The 17,463-nt window shown below is 47.0% G+C and overlaps 1 protein-coding gene across 6 annotated transcripts in view; it reads right to left on the bottom strand.

Moving 5' to 3' along the window:
* plcb1 (phospholipase C beta 1) overlaps window positions 1–17,463 on the bottom strand; it is a 1,179,298-nt gene that overhangs the window by 366,251 nt on the left and 795,584 nt on the right. For all 6 annotated transcript variants that reach the window (XM_072506091.1, XM_072506102.1, XM_072506120.1 and 3 more), the window contains one exon: window positions 5,607–5,707. In XM_072506091.1, the coding sequence (XP_072362192.1) occupies window positions 5,607–5,707 (101 nt within the window). The remainder of the gene's footprint in view (window positions 1–5,606; window positions 5,708–17,463) is intronic.

The following is a 17,463-nucleotide window of genomic DNA, read 5'->3' as shown; positions in this document are numbered from 1 at the left end:
TTGCCAGCTCACCCCTGATCCCGTGTGACTTCACCTTTTGTACTAGTCTACCATGAGGGACCTTGTCAAAGGCCTTACTGAAGTCCATATAGACAACATCTACTGCCCTACCTGCATCAATCATCTTAGTGACCTCCTTGAAAAACTCTATCAAGTTAGTGAGACACGACCTCCCCTTCACAAAACCGTGCTGCCTCTCACTAATACGTCCATTTGCTTCCAAATGGGAGTAGATCCTGTCTCGAAGAATTCTCTCCAGTAATTTCCCTACCACTGAAGTAAGGCTCACCGGTCTGTAGTTCCCGGGATTATCCTTGCTACCCTTCTTAAACAGAGGAACAACATTGGCTATTCTCCAGTCCTCCGGGACATCCCCTGAAGACAGCGAGGATCCAAAGATTTCTGTCAAGGCCTCAGCAATTTCCTCTCCAGCCTCCTTCAGTATTCTGGGGTAGATCCCATCAGGCCCTGGGGACTTATCTACCTTAATATTTTTTAAGACACCCAACACCTCGTCTTTTTGGATCTCAATGTGACCCAGGCTATCTACACACCCTTCTCCAGACTCAACATCTACCAATTTCTTCTCTTTGGTGAATACTGATGCAAAGTATTCATTTAGTACCTCGCCCATTTCCTCTGGCTCCACACATAGATTCCCTTGCCAATCCTTCAGTGGGCCAACCCTTTCCCTGGCTACCCTCTTGCTTTTTATGTACGTGTAAAAAGCCTTGGGATTTTCCTTAACCCTATTTGCCAATGACTTTTTGTGACCCCTTCTAGCCCTCCTGACTCCTTGCTTAAGTTCCTTCCTACTTTCCTTATATTCCACGCAGGCTTCGTCTGTTCCCAGCCTTTTAGCCCTGACAAATGCCTCCTTTTTCTTTTTGACGAGGCCTACAATATCACTCGTCATCCAAGGTTCCCCAAATTCATTCCCGTAATCACACCCATTTGTGTGAAAGAGGTCTATCCCCACCTTGGACCACGGAGAAGTCACGATTTTGTGCTGTTGCAGTGTTTCCTTGGGCTGAGCTGGTTGAAACTTCTGCCATGTTGTGCAGTTGCGGACCGTGTTGGCAATGCCCTGGCTGATGCCAGGCCAGTAGACTGCCTGCCGAGCTCTGCGTCGACATTTTTCGACCCCAAGGTGACCCTCATGGATCTGTCTGAGCATCATGCCTGGTTTAGCACAGGGCTAAATCGCTGGCTTTGAAAGCAGACCGAGGCAGGCCAGCAGCATGGTTCAAGTCCCGTGCAAGCCTCCCCGAACAGGCGCTGGAATGTGGTGACATTTTCACAGTAACTTCATTTGAAGTCTACTTGTGACAATAAGCGATTTTCATTTCATTTCATTTTCATTATTCATGGTTTGCATGCTTTGGGGAATGATGGTTCTATCTAGTTTAAGAAGGATTCTCTCGACAACCGTTAACTCGTCCTTAACGTTGAAGAACTGGGGGCACTGCCCCTTTTGCCAGCCATGGGCAAGGTGTTGCATCACGCGCTACAGTCGAGGATCTTTGGGAGTTTCTTCGCGTATCTGGACAACTCGTTCATCAGTGGCTGGGAGGTTGCTGGCACACAACTGTACCTGTGCCTCGATGTGGCGAATGAAGTCGCCCGGTTCACACGGCGTGGTGATGGATCGGGATAGGGCATCCACGACGATCAGCTCCTTGCCTGGTGTATAGACGAGTTCGAAGTCATATCGGCAGAGACGAAGAAGAATTTGCTGCAATCGAGGTGTCATATAATTTAAAGCCTTCTGGATTTTGCGGACTAGAGGCCTGTGGTCTGTTTCCACTGTGAACTTCGGCAGACCGTATACGTAGTCATGAAACTTGACTATTCCTGACAGGAGACCCAGACACTCCTTTTCGATCTGGGCATACCGTTGTTTGGTCGGAGTCATGGCCCTGGAGGCATATGCCACTGGAGCCCAGGACGAGGAATCGTCTCGCTGGAGGAGCACCGCCCCAATGCCGTCCTGGCTTGCGTCTGTAGATATCTTGGTAACCTTGGTTGAGTCAAAGAACGCCAGAACTGGGGCTGTGGTGAGCTTCGTCTTCAGCTCAAGCCAATCCGCTTGATGTGCGGTAAGCCACTGGAACACTGTTGGCTTTTTAACGAGATGCTGGAGGGCCGTGGTGTGGGATGCCATGTTGGGAATGAATTTTCCGAGAAAATTTACCATCCCGAGGAAGCGGAGGACCGCCTTTTTGTCCTCTGGTGTCTTCATGCCAGCACCTTGTCGGCGTCAGGTTGCACACCTTGCTGTGAAATGTGGTCACCTAAAAACTTGATAGCGGAACGCCCAAACGAGCATTTGGCCCTATTGAGCTGGAGGCCATTTTCATGAATCCTCTGGAAAACCTGTTTGAGGCGAGCGATGTGATCCTCGGGCGTCGTGGACCAGATGATCACGTCGTTCACATAGACTCGCACCCCCTCGATGCCCTCCATCATTTGCTCCATTATGCGATTAAATACTTTGGAAGCTGATATGATACCAAAAGGTATGCGGTTGTAGCAATACCTGCCGAATGGAGTGTTAAAAGTGCACAGCTTCCCACTGGACTCGTCCAACTGAATTTGCCAGAAGCCACGGGAGGCGTCCAGCTTGGTAAAGAATTTGGTGTGAGCCATCTCACAGGTCACTTCTCCACGCTTCGGGATCGGGTAGTGCTCCCGCAAGATGTTGCAGTTTAGATCCATGGGATAAACGCAAATGCAGAGCTCCCCTGATGTCGTCTATCTCAGCCTGGAGATCCGCATTGAGCGAGGCCGTCGCCGGTGTCGAGGACATGGCATGAACTCGCTGTACCAGATTTAGGAGTTTGCATGCGCGAGCACCGAGCAGGGATGCCTTGTCAGGCCGGACGATCTCGAAACTCAACGTTGCCTTGGTTGCCTTGTGAGAGATACCTAGCTGACGTGACCCACTGGCACCTATGGCATTACCATTGTAGTCAAGGAGCTGGCAGGCTGGTGGAAGAATGCTAGGTTGGTGTCGGATGCTGTCGAGGTTCGACTGTGATATGAGATTCGCAGACGTGCCAGTGTCCAATTGAAATCGGATGCGAGACTGGTTGACCGTGATGACGGCACACCACTCGTCGTCAGGATCCACACTGAGGATCGAAAGGCGGTTGGCAGGCACGGTAGAGACCAACACGCATGTGGTGATGATGCCCACCCGATATGGAGACTCGAGGCAGTCAGCACCGGGGTCTGTTGGGCTGCCTGGATCAGAATCCTGCATGCCTTGTTGTACGCAGCGGACACGTCTGCGCTGCAGCTGGGATCGCTGGCTGTTGTTAGGTGGAGCGGACCTGCAGAAGGCCTTCCACATTGTAGACTTTGCCGCTTTAAATGGGTGGAGCCACAATTCCGACACGTCATGGCGCTGATGTCAGAACGTTCTGTGCGCCATCGTGCATGCGCAGTGCGGTCGGCCGACGTTCGCGCATGCACCTCAGGGTCTTCGGCCTCATCGTCCACCCGGTCGTGGCGCGCATGCATGGGGACCCGAGAAAAGCGCGCGAAGCGGCCACTCTCCTCGATGCTCAGGCCTTGCATTTTCGCTGTGGCCTGCACCCTTTCTGCCTCGTGGGAGGCCAGTTTTGCAGTTTCTGCCGCCCTGATGCGGGAGTAGGGATTTATGGCATGCTCATGGACAACGCACGTTTCGATGGCGATGAAGAGGGTCAACTGTTTGATTTTGAGGAGCTGCTCCCGCAGGGAGTCGGACTGGACCCCGAAAACGATCTGATCCCAGTCGTCCAGTCATAATTACATGACTGCGCTGGGATGCGGAGATGGGTCAAGAAGGACTGAAAAGGTTCATCCTTACCCTGAAGCCTCTGTTGGAAGATATACCGTTCAAAGCTCTCATTCACCTCAATGTCGCAGTGGCTGTCAAATTTCAGCAGAACTGTCTTGAACTTTGTCTTGTCTTCGCCATCGGCAAACGTAAGCGAGTCACAGATGTGGATGGCGTGATCCCCCGCAGTCGACAGGAACAGCACGATCTTTCTGGCATCCGATGCTGCCTCGAGGTCGGAGGCCTCGATGTACAGGAGGAACTTTTGTTTGAAGACTTTCCAGTTGGCGCCGAGGTTGCCGGAGATCCGAAGGAGGCTGGATCCTTTCCATGCCGCTGGATGGCTGCTTGCACTCGAGGTAGGTTTGTGAGGATTAATAGCACTCTGGTACCATGATGTGTTAAGTAAGTTGGTTCAATGTTGACTGCAACTGGATGCAGTGAAGCTAGAAGCAGGCTTCTGACACAGGAGATGGTCCAACACTGTTTTATTGAACTTGCTGATTGCTGTACATAGTCTGCTGTGAGTTGACACTCTATCAATCTAACTGATAACCTCCTACTGGTTTGACCAGACTAACTCTCTACCTCATGGTGATAGTGCTCACTGGCTTGTGCACTCTTACTATCTCAGTAGCTGTGTCCTGTAGAGAGAGAGAGAGCCTTAATGCCCTGTGTGCTTTATAGTGGTGGTGTCCTGTCTGGTGATTGGTTGTTATGTGTCGTGTGTGTTCATTGATTATCTTGTGTGTCAATCACTGCCTGTCTGCATCTCATTATATACATGAGTGGATATTATGACAGTTGCCAAGCCAATTCATCTGAGTATTGCGCTGCCCGCATCATGGTACAGTTGGTATGGGAAACCAAACAGTAAGGATGTTATATAAACACATTCTTGGAGGGGGGGGGGGGGGGGGGGGGGGGAGGGTGCAGCAAGAAGCTCTGTGAGCTCCAGCGCCAGACTTTACTGTCAGTTCCAGTGAGGTCATGACGGTGTACGGCAGCAATTTCACCGTCATTATCACCACAAAATCCGAATGCTGATTACTGGTGTTAAATCAAAAAGTAAAGAATCTATCCATTGGTTGGACAGTTATGACAATTAGTTACTCAGTATAGCAACAAGCTATCATCTCGGAAATTATCCTTTCAGATAACTGATGAGGAAGGAAGATGTGCCAGCAACACACATCAGTCTTCATAAGCAATGAATTTTATGAATTAAGTATGCCTGGTATTCAGAGGAAATTTTTGCCATAAGCTTAGTACATAGGACCAATGCAAGAAGGTCATTGGCTGAATAATCCCATCTGTAAGTAATTTACAAGTGTGAGGAAATTAAAATGAAAATGTAATGCCTTTGTTTAAGTGGGAACAGTCCTCACAGGCTATAGTGCAGCGGAAAAGTAGTCTAGTGTTCGGAGCACCATTCCTGTCTCGGGCAGCAAGTGGGCTGTATGACAGTCACTGACCACACATCTGGAAATGAAGACAATCGAAAGGTAAGAGGGTATTAAACAACGAAAATGGACCATTTAGCACAGCAGGATTGATCCAGATAGCCAGACTATCTATGATGGGCTCTGGCCTTCCATCTAACGTAGCGAGCACAAGCCCCGATTTCAGTTTTTGCATCGTGCAGTGCAAGATAAAAGGGAGGAATTATTTATAAGTCATCAATACTGCAGCCAGAGAAGAGCCTTGAGCCAAAATGCAAGGTCAGAGATATCTTCTCAAACATCCGACATTGAATCAAACAAGAAAAGAGATTTCTTACTAGTCTGAAAAGATGTTGTCAATCTCAGGCCGAGGACAAATGTTATTCAAGAACGCTTGGAATACTTCAGCTGTGAAATTTTCTTGCGGAATGGAGTCGTTCTATAGGGGAAAATGCAAAAACATGTCACTGCACGACACTGCTTTTTAAAGAATTAGTTACAAATTTATTGCAGGTGATGTAATATGTGAGACTACCTACCCCACATAGATTGTAGCGGTAATGAATAAATAAACAAACAAACATATACAACAATTGTACATAGCATCAGAAACAACTCAGAACGTGAGTGGATATAATACTCCTGAGGCTTTGATAACATCCTGAGAGAGTTTCAGTGCGACTGATATGAATAATCAACTAAACCTTACACTGTCAATTAAAAATAGAATTCAAATTGGCAACTTCTTAGTATTTCGAACGATGTCAAGCAAAACCCTATTTATAAATTTTAAACTAATGTTAAAGTCATAAGAAATAGGAGCAGGATTAGGGTGCAGATCCCTTCGAGCCAGCTCCACCATTCAGTAAGATCAGAGATGATCTGACCTTGGCCTCAACTCTATTTTCCGGTCTTGTCCCCATAATCCATGGCTTCCTGGTCGTTCAAATGTCTGTCCAATTCAGCCTCGAATATATTCAATGACCTGGCCTCCGCTGCTCTCTGACGTACAGAATTCCCAAAATTCACAGCCCTCAGGAGAATCTCCCCCTCGTCTCTGTCTTAAAGGAACGACCCCGATTCTGAAATGGTGCCCCTTAATTCTAGATTCCCCCAGGAGGGGAAAGATTCTCCCAGCATCCAGCCTGTCAAGCTCACTCAGAATATTACATGCTTCAATAAGATCACCTCTCATTCTTCTAATACTCCATTGAGTATAGGGCCCAACTTGCTCAACCTTTCCTCAGAAGACACGCGTCTTCACCCCAGGAATCGACCTGGTGACCTTTATCTGAACTGATTCCAATGCAGGTGTGTTCCTTTTTAAATAAGGAGACCAGACTGTCTATGGTATTCCAACTCCGGTCTCACCAAAGTACCGTACTGTTATAGCAAAGCTTCCCTACCTTGATAATCTATCCCCCCTGCAATAAAAGCCAACATTCCATATACCATCCAGTAATATGCTGTAGCTACATGTCAACATTTTGTGATTTGTGCACATGGACATTTTATCGAGCCTGTCAAGCCCTCAGAAGCTTTGATATTTCAATCAGATCATCTCTCATTCTTCTAAACTCCAGTGAGTGTTGGCCCAACTTGCACAACATTTTGCCATAAGACAAAACTCCTTCATCCCAGTAATAAACCCAATGAACTTTCTTGGGCCTCGGAAACATCGGGCGAGTGTCGTTCAGTGATGGCCCCCACAACTGGGGACAAGACGGAACGGCACCTGGGGTGGGTGGGGGGGGGGGGTTCCCCACGGGATTGGAGGCCCGAGATGGTTGCCCTCTGAGCAGGGTGGTACCCTGGCATGCTGGCAGTGCCAGGGTGCCCAGGTTGCACTGGTTGGGGCACTGCCAGAATGTGAGGCTGGCAATACCAAGGTACCAGGCTGGCATTGAGGCCCGGGGGTGCCCTGTGCATGTTAGTTGGGTGCGGGAGCGTCACGAGGACGCCCTTATAGGTGAGTTGGGGCTTTGGGGGGATTCGGGAGTCACGTTGGGGGGGGGTCGGGAGATCAGGGCACCATTTAAAAATGGCATAAAAAGGGGCAGCACAGTGGCACAGTGGTTAGCACTGATCCTCACAGCGCTAGGGACAAGGTGTCAATTCCAGCCTTGGGTGAGTGTGTGGAGTTTGCACTTTCTCCCGTCTCTGCGTGCGTTTCCTCCAGGCGTGATGGTTTCCTCCCACAGTCCAAACATGTGCAACTTAGGTGAATTGACCATGAAATAGCATTTGCAGGTCAGGTGGGGTTACGGGAATCGGGTGCGGGACTGGGCTTAGTTAGGGTGCTCTTTCAAAGGGTCGGTGCAGACTTGATGAGCCAAATGGCCTCCTTTTGCACTGCAGGCATTCTATGATTCTATGATTCTGAATTGCCTCGAATAAAGGTATTAAATGAAACAACCAAAATGTATACAATATTCGAGGTGGAGGGGTCTTTGTTTTTCAAAGAGGAATAACAGTAACTTAACCCTCAGAAACAGATGGATTGGGACGGGGTGAGATGTTGAAACTTTTAAAATCCCAAACCCAACCTGCCTACCTCCTGGTTGAATGGAGGCCGGAGAATCTCTACAGTGCAGAAGGAAGCCATTCAGCCCATCGAGTCTGCACCGACCCTCCGAAAGAATGCTCTACCTAAGCCCACTCCCCTGACCTATCCCCATAACCCCACCTAACCTGGATATCTTTGGACACTAGGTGGAGGGAAAGGTCTGTACGTGGGGAAGGGGGGGGGTTTGTGGAGGGGGTTCCTTTAGGCTGGGGGTTACCTGTGGGGGGTCTCCCTATCACTGGGGTCCCTCTGCGTGCGAGGGAGGGAGGCCGGGGTCAGCCTGCGGTGCCGTGGGGGCATGGGGTTTATGACTCGGATGCAATTTTGCCCCGATGCCCAATTCTCCGTCCCATTGTTGGGCACGTTCTGGGCATCCCAGGGCGGAGAATCCAGCCCACGGTCTTTTGACCCAGAGTCCCATTCTGGGATCTTTCCGTCCAGCTGTGATTTGAACAGAAAAGGGGCTGGACAAGTGTAGGGGCAAAGTACGGTGAGCTCATCCATTCCGAGGAGGCTGTTTGGCCAATTTAAATATTTTAATGTCTGACTTAATCTGTTTTGCAATTTAATTGTGTTTGACTGGTTTTCACAAGACTCATGAAACCAGACAGCTAAAGGGAGATCGGGACAGATTCAGGGAGAAGCTTTCCCCTTCCCACTCCCACCCCCAAATTCTCCCAGATCCCTTCATCACACAACCCCCTTATCATCAACTCAGCCCAAGGTTCGGGATCGGACCCACTGCCCCCCCCCCCCCCCCCCCCCCCCACCACCCCTGACAGTGGGTTCGAACCCACCCGCATTCCAACGGCAGGTGACCCAACCTCCTGCTGCAGCTTGCTCCACGTCGACTGAAAACCATTGCCTTGGAGTTTGGTAGAGGGCAAAATCTATCTTGGGAAAACTAGGGCCACCCAGGTCCCCTGTCAGAAGCCCCATGCCCCGCCTACCAGCTCACCCCTGTCAGAATTCAGCCCAAAGTCTCCACTCCCTGTCGTACATCTATCAGCTGTCATCAAACATAATCTCTCGAGAGATATAGAAAATAGTGAAAATTGTGGGAAATTTAAAAGAAAAACAACAAAAAAATGCTTGAAATTAACAACAGGATCAATACAAACAGATTGTCCATAGAATCGCTACAGTGCAGATTGACAAAGATATTGTGGGCAGAAAGACAAAAGGAAGGTAAATGGAGGTAACTAAGGCTAAGAAGGGTGCTGATAGTGGCACATAAAGTGATTAGAATGTGTGAATGGCAGAACAAAGGTGAGCAGTGTGTCAAAGGGTGATGCACGATCATTGACCACTAAAGCGAGGTTGTAGTCCAACTTAAGGCTTTAATAAGCTAGATATTTCCCCCAGCAGCTCAGGTACAGAATGAAGGCTGCTGGGGCGGCACGGGCTCTTATACCCCGCCTAGCAGGGCGGAGCTACCATACATCTTGACCAATAGGAAGCATACAGTTTCTACCAATGGTGTTCCAGCATTACTAGGTACCGTAATACCTCTACTATCACAAAGGGTAACTAGGAATAGTTGGCCCAAATGGAGTGGGGGAGGTGGACCAATGATGAGGGAAAACCAGATCAATGGAAGAAATGAAAATAAATTGATAGAAATAAGAATCGTGTGAAGATGGAGGGGAGAGTTCATAGCCTGAGGTTATTGAACTCAATGTTAAGTCCAGAAGGTTGTAATGTGCCTAATAGGAAGATGAGATGCTTTTCCTCCAGTTTGCGCTGGGCTTCACTGGAACATTGCAGTAGGCCAAGGACGGACATGTGGACGTGAGAGCAGGACAGTGAGTTGAAATGACAAGCAACAGGGAGGTCTGGGTCCTACTTGTGGACGGACCGAAGGTGTTCTTCAAAGCGGTCACCCAGTCTACAGTTATTCTCTCCAATGTACAGTAAACTGCATTGCGAGCAGCGAATGCAATAGACCAGATTGAAGGAGGTGCATGAGAAGCTTTGCCTCACTTGAAGAGAGTGTTTAGGGAGAGATGGTGAGCAGGGAGGAGGTAAAGAGGCATGTGTTACACCTTCTGCAATTGCAGGGGAAAGTGCCATGGGAAGATGCTGAGGTGTTGGGGGTGATGGAGGAGTGGACCAGGGTATCCCGGAGGAACGGCTCCTGTGTAATGCTGACAGGGGGAGTGAGGAGAAGATGTGTTTGGTGGTGGCATCATGCTGGAGTTGGAAGAACTGGCAAAGGATGATTCTTTGAATCGGGTGAAAAGTGAGGACAAAGAGGACCCTATGGTTCTGTGAGGCAGGGGAAGGGATGAGAACAAGGGTGCGGGAGATTGGTTGGACACGGTTGAGCGCCCTGTCAATCACAGTGGGTGGCAAATCAAGATTAAGGAAGATTGAAGACTTGCCAGCAGCACCATTTTGGAACGTGGCACCACCGGAACAGATGCGACGGAGGCAAAGAAACTGGGATGGAGTCCGTACAGGATGTGGGGTGTGACAAGGTGTAGTCTAGGTAGCTGTGGGAGTCAGTGGGTTTGTAATGGATACTAGTGGACAGTCTATGCCCAGAAATTGAAATAGAAAGGTCAAGGAAGGGGCGGGAGGTGTCGAAAGAGCAATCCATCTAGACCCACGGCCCCACCCTATCCCCATAACTTCACACATGGATCATCGCCAATCCACCTAAGCAGTACATCTTTGGACACTAAGGGGTAATTAAGCATGACCAATCCACTGTATTTGTCAGAAGATTATGTTCTAAACACAGTTTTACAGAAAAAAAGATTTCAAACTAAAAGATAAAATAGACTTCTGTTGGTCATCAATCAGGACATCCACTCATTTATTTATACAACTAGCTATCCCTTCCCCTTGGTCCTGGCGTTTATTTTCCGTCTGATATCTGAAAGATAGTAGAATTCATTGGTCTTACTTCTGCAACTGATTTATGTTCATTCTTTGGATAAAAATGTCAGGTGACAGACTGGATCAGTCACGGTGATCTACCCCCCCTCCGGGCTTGACCATTTGCTCCAGGCTGACACCTCAATGCAGTACGGAGGGAGGGCCATGTTGCCGGACGTGCTGTCTTTTCAATGGGATGCTAAGCCGTGGCCCAATCCCCCCTCGCAGGTAGATGTTAAAGATCCCATGGTACATTTCAAGGGAGAGCAGAGGGGTTCACCAAGTACCCTGGCCAATCTTTAGCCCTCAATCAATGGCAGAAATCGATGATCTGGTCATTTATTTCATAACTGTTTGTGGGAGTTTGTTGTGTAGAATTTGGCTGTTACACTTTCCACATTACAACATGACTACGCTTTAAAAGTACTTACTTTTATATAAAACACTTTGGGGTATTCTGTGATGTGAAAGTGTGGGGGGCTGGTATAGCACAGTGGGCTAAACAGCTGGCTTGTAATGCAGAACAATGCCAGCAGTGCGGGTTCAATTCCCGTACCGGCCTCCCTGAACAGGGACCAGAATATGGCTTTTCACAGTAACTTCATCGAAGCCTACTTGTGACAACAAACGATTATTATATGCAATTCTTGCTTTTCTTTTTACATCCAAAATTTCCTTTCCAGTCATAAAGAAATATGTACAGTATTTCTTATCAATTCAACAATTCAGCAACATAAAAGGTCTTTATTAATCACAATAAATAGGAGTTGGAATAGACATTGTTGTCCTGAGCCTGTTCTGCGATTTAATAAGACCAGCTGATCTTCCTCACTGTTGCAATATGAGGGTTCCAAGATTATTATACTTCGGGACTGTAGCATTAGGGCTGAGGGAGTCATGTGACCTGTTCTGAAATCTGCCTGACGGTAAGCCATGGTTTGATTGTAAGAGATCAAAGGAAGGCTGACCATTTATTTGGTGGATGAAAGGGAGTTGGGTTCAAAGACACATAAATTAGCATTTCTACCTGGATGTGAGATTACTATGTTTCACTCTGCGATGAGGAACAGAGCTAGGAAGCTTTTTTTCTTTCCCTACAGATCAATGGATATCACAGGCAGACAACAGAGATTCTCTGCGGTCGGCAGACAGTAGCAGCTGCTTGACTTTGTGACCTACCATGACGGGTGTGGGAGGGAGATGGTCTCTGGTTAAAGAGACACAGCCTGCAGCCTTCTCTGGATCCTGGGAGATTTGTTCTTGCATGACCAGTAGGGAAGAAGAATCATCAAAACAGGCTGTATTGCTGGTGGTGGATTTAAGAAACTCTCAGAAATCTGAGCAAGTCTCCTGGAGATGGACACTCCGAGTTACGACTTGGTAAAATGGCAAAACAGGAATCCACTGGAAACTGGGAGTAACTGTGGACTGTTTGTTATAAAGACGGTAATTCAATGGGGAGTGTGATGTGTGATTAAAATAAAAGGGGAATTTTTCTCTCTGTAGTTTGATGTATAAGTTGTCTATGAAAAAAAAGTAGTGTTTAGTCAATAGTACCTTAAGTCATTTGTTACTGTAAAAATTTAAAATGCGATACTTGTTGCATCATTCTTTCAGCTCTTAACTCAAAGTTCAAATCTCTTATAAAAATCCTTCAACTCAACAGGAACAGTAACACTACCGTATCCCCAAATCCTATGATTCCCTTCCTGTTACCATTTTGCGAGAGCTAGATGACTTAAGTGGCTTGCTGACACCATCTCGGGCACCTAAGAAAGATACCAAAGATGGTGAACAACTGAATCAGCATCTAATATGAGCCAATATTTTCAAGGGAAGAATGATTATGTTTGGAGAAAAGCAACTCACATCAACTTGGATCAGATGATAGCTCTCATATCTTTAAGGTCCAGGATTGTGGGTTGAAACTCCCGTCAGGTTTGGAATGCGCAGTCGCGGTTGATATTTCAGTGTAGCACTGCGGGAGCGCTACATTGTCAGATATGCTGACCTTTGGTTCATTGGAAGTTAACAGTATCATTGCATTGAAACAGGGTGCTGTCCAAGTTCGCACTCCTCCCCGATTTAAAGACAGATTAACTGGTCCTGATGACTGTGTTTACAGACATAACAGCATTCACTGAACTTCGGTGGTGATGGTCTTGGACCTATAATGTACAATGTGAAGGTGAGATGCAAGAGACAGAAGGACCAGTAACAAGCATCCATAGAAGAACCCCCGAGGAATATGGTTATTCGGGTCAACATCTTGGATAAGATTTTCACTGAAAAACGCGCAGTGAGTGGGGAATGGTCAACAAATTGGCGGGAGGGCTTGTAGGTGGGGGTAACCGAGGATTTGGGATTCGTTGTTACATTTTGCTTTCCTCCCAGCATCGTAGTGGCACCAATAATAGGTTCTCAGGTCAAAGGCCTAGCATAATTAACAGCTGCGTTCAATAAGGGAAGGGGATGGGGATAAGGGCAATCAGAGGGGTAAAGGCGTGGGTAATCAGGAGGATGAGGCTCAATCAGGGGAGAGGTGTTGAATGCAGGGAGCTGGTGATTTGAGAGGAAAGGAGTAGGCATGGAGAAGGGCAGATCAAAGACCCTGGACCATATATGCAAGGTGAGGGGCGAGGGGACCTGTTCCCAGAGGCTCCTTAGCTAGGCACCTGTAGCCATCTAAGATGGCCACCTGCAAAGCACCATGGGAATTATGGCCATCCCACAATTCAGACAGATACAGAGCCTCTGCATTTCAATGGCCCATTTCCCAGGACAATAGAACTCCAATCAAGCAACCGGTATAGCCACAGACTGATCAGCGCCACTCCCTTTACTCAGAAAGCCCACCTGCAAAGGTCAATGACCGCTAAGGACCCGTCCAGCTACCAAGGCACGCGCCCCTTTATTGGCCGAAATCAAAGACAGTGATCAGAGTCCTGTCGAACTACTGGGTCCAAGGTTAAGGACCGCCCCAAAGAGCGCAAAATCCCAGAGCGATAAAAGAGCGCACAGCCATGTGTTCTGTCACTTTTGGATCCAGCCTGTGCCAACCCAGCTGTAGCAGGAACAGCCAGCCAAGTTCAAGACCAACGATCGCTACCTGACGGCTGAGCCCAGCAGAGACAGAGCCACTTTCTTCGAACCAGCCAAGTGAAATCCAGATAAAGGCCTTATCCATTTGCACAGTGCCGGTCGCCCTGAGGTTAAGTGTGGGTTATTGTAGCTGATAGGTGTGGTTTAACACGTAGTAGATATTGTGTTTGCATGTCGAGGTAACTCTTGTGTATGTAAATAAACCATCTTTTGAACTAACTAACTGGCTGTATGGTCATTTGATCGATATAAGGGAAAGCTTGTGGTTCACCAACATTATCATTAATATTAGCAACAGTAGTGGCGACGCTGTTGGGATCGAAAATGAGCAACACACCTGCATCCGGACGATAGGTGTGAAGGCATATGCCTCCTGAAGCCTCTTGAGTGCTTTTTTTGAGGAAGCTGCCGGGTTTCTGCTCGGGAAACCCTTCTGACAGCAATAACATTTCAAAACTTGCATGGCAATGAGGCTCGTGACTTAAAGGTGTAAACCACCTCCTTGAACAGGTTTAATCATCCGGCCAGGTACCTTCAAGCTTCAGTGAAAGCCAGAAAAGGAGAGTTTGAAGCTGGGTTTGAGTTGGGAAACCGATTTTGTTTTGACTTTAACACTGCAAGACCCAACATAAAACTGACCATTTTCTTTCTGTTAAAATTCCCCTCCTTTTATTGACACGGTATGGACTGGTCATTAGCATAACCATTTATCATGAAATATAAAGGAAGAGCTTTGGAATATTTCTAAGTGATAGTCGACCTTTTTTATTCCTATCTCGATAACCTTAGTAATTTCTCTCCACAGGGATTTTATTCTGTGTGTGACACGTATCTTATATTACGTAACAGTCTTAATGAGGCAACACAAAATAAGGAACAAAATAGCTTGATTTCTGCTCGACGAGTCTAGATTACTTTGTTATTCACAGCACACACCAAGCTCCAAGAGGCACAATTTCAATAGATCATTTGTGTTAATGTGTTTTGCCCCTATGACGTACCAAACATCGCTGTGACCTTGCATTCATTTGTGCAGTTGGAGCAATGAAAATGAGTCGCCTGATGCCAACATCTGTTCAGCATCTGCTTTTGCACAGTTATTTATTTTGTTCCTGGGTTTCGGTAGCTTGCAATGAAGCGGCCTCTACCTTGGAAGTTCAATCACATTCTGTGCAGTTCCAAAGTCCCTGCATTAATGCATCACTGCCAATCATCCATCAGCCGGTCTAACGTGTCTCTGGTGCTTTAATAAGATTTATGCGCTCACCTACCTGCAGCTCATGCAAATGAAGCAACTCATTGATTGTCAGCAACCCAAGCAGTGCGTGCTCCAAAGTCCTGTACAATAGTTCATTTCTTTCAAAGCACGAGAGTCCTGTGGAATGCAAATTCTTTGGACATCACGCAGACTGTAATGTAATCAGGGCACAAAAATAAAGATTGCTTTCATTCCCAAGACCCAAATTATTTCTGGACTGGGTGTTACTTCTGTGTCAATGTCTTTCGATAAAATGTTTCTGGGCTGCTAGCAATGAGCGTCACAGAAAGAACACTCGAGAGGAAGGTGTTCGAGTCCATTGCTCACTCTGCACAAGGGCCAGAGAGAGGAATCATGGGCCCCAGTGCTTCTCCTGTTTCTGGGTCCTCAGGTGTGTCTGTGCAGCAGAACTTTTAGGAGACCTGAGAACAAAGAGTGAATGGTTCACAATTGCATCTGAGTGTGATCAGTGAGTCGGAATACTCTGCTGACTACAATATATTTTCGATATCTACTATTATTTTTATAAAAATAATTAATCTAAATTGTCACAAGTAGGCTTACATGAACACTGCAATGAAGTTACTGTGAAAAGCCCCCAGTCGCCACATTCCAGCGCCTGTTCGGGTACACAGAGGGAGAATTCAGTGTGTAAATTACCCAACAGCACGTCTTTCGGGACTTGTGGGAGGAAACTGGAGCACCTGGAGGAAATCCTCGCAGACACAGGGAGAACGTGCAGAATCCGCACAGACAGTGACCCAAGGGAATCGAACCTTGGACCCTGGAGCTGTGAAGCAACAGTGCTACCCACTGTGCTACCGTGCTTCCCACCGTGCTATGCAACACCACTTTACCCCCATGTTTTAGCACCTCAAAAAACTCAGAAAAGGCATCAAAGATAGAGTGGGATAAAAGATAAATAGACAATGGACAAGATTGAAGTCAATGGAAAAGACTTGAGAATCATATGCTGTGTAAAACAGATTACTAATTAACTGGGAGCCCATGTCCGGATAATCTCACCACACAAAGCCAGCTCACAGTAAACTTTCATTAGCAATAAAATAAACAGAACTCTAGCCATGATTCCGTCCTCTGTTCACAAGGCAATTCTGGATGAGAAAGGTCCAGTTCATCCCATCCGAAGCAGAATGACGTCTGAATATATATATGAGGAGGAGTAGGCTACTCGTCCCCCCGAGCCTGCTTTGCCATTTGAGCATATTTCCTACATTACATCAGTGACTATTACTCAAAAGTATTTAATTGGCTGTAAATCAATTTTGGACATTGTGAAAGGTGCTGTATAATTGTAGGTTTTGTCTTTCAGCCCACCTGCCACCAGTAGGCAGAAGCAAAGGAGATTCTTTGCTCTGGAGCACGAACGTTTGAGTTGCAAAGAGACTCTTCATAACAGTACAAATTTTAGTGTTCTTACTTCCTAATTATCAGCAACAAGAACATCGTGTATTGACACAGCACATTTAATGTAATAAAAAAGTCCTGATTCAGGCACTTCATAGGGACATGGTCAAATTAAATTTGACACTGAGTCACGTGTAGAAATAATAGGGAGACTATCTAACGTTTGGTCAAGGAAGGAGATTTTAAGGAATGTCTTCATGTCGGAAAGTGAGGTAAAGAAGAGGAGAAGTTAAGGGAGGGCATTCCACAGCTTAGGGAACTAGTATCTGAAGGCACGGCACCCAAGGGCAGAGTGAATAAAATTGGAAATGCCCCAAGAGGCCAGAATTAGAGGAGAACAGATATCTTAGGAGGGTTGTGGGGCTGGAGAAGGTTACGGAGATAGGGAGGGTTGAGGACACACAGGGGTTTGAAAAGGGATTCAAAATAAATTGAAAGGAAACAATTTGAAAATAGAGGTAGGAACAGAACTAGCTGGTAGATGTCTGCCATTTTTTTGGGCTACAAGTCAGCTGACTGGTCAATCATTCACATAAGTCAGGCTTTGCGTTGCTAGTTTGGGAGATCCATAGAATCCATATAGTGCCTATCGAGTCTGCACCGACCCTCCGATAGAGTACCTTACCTCGGCCCACTCCCCCGCCCTATCCCCATAACCCTACTGTTATAACCTGCCTGCTTACCATTGGCTGGGGACTAATGACAATCCCACAATCCTGTGGGAGTATGAGCTTCCCCAATGAGGGGGGCGGAGAAACCATTCGTAAACTCCAAGTATAAATAATGCTGGCCAGTTTGGAACCAGCAGGAAGGAGTGTGCAGCAAGGGACGTTGCTGCTGCTGTTATATATATATGTTATTGTAAATAAATGTTATTACTTTGTATCCTTAAAACTCGTGCTGGATTCTTCGTGGCCCTCACAAAACTGGCGACAAGGGTTAAAGTGAATAGCTGTCT

This window comes from Scyliorhinus torazame, chromosome 1 (assembly GCF_047496885.1).
Source record: "Scyliorhinus torazame isolate Kashiwa2021f chromosome 1, sScyTor2.1, whole genome shotgun sequence".
Taxonomy (NCBI): Eukaryota; Metazoa; Chordata; class Chondrichthyes; order Carcharhiniformes; family Scyliorhinidae; genus Scyliorhinus; species Scyliorhinus torazame.
The sequence above is the reverse complement of the archived record's forward strand: the minus strand, read 5'-3'. Positions and strand labels throughout refer to the sequence as shown.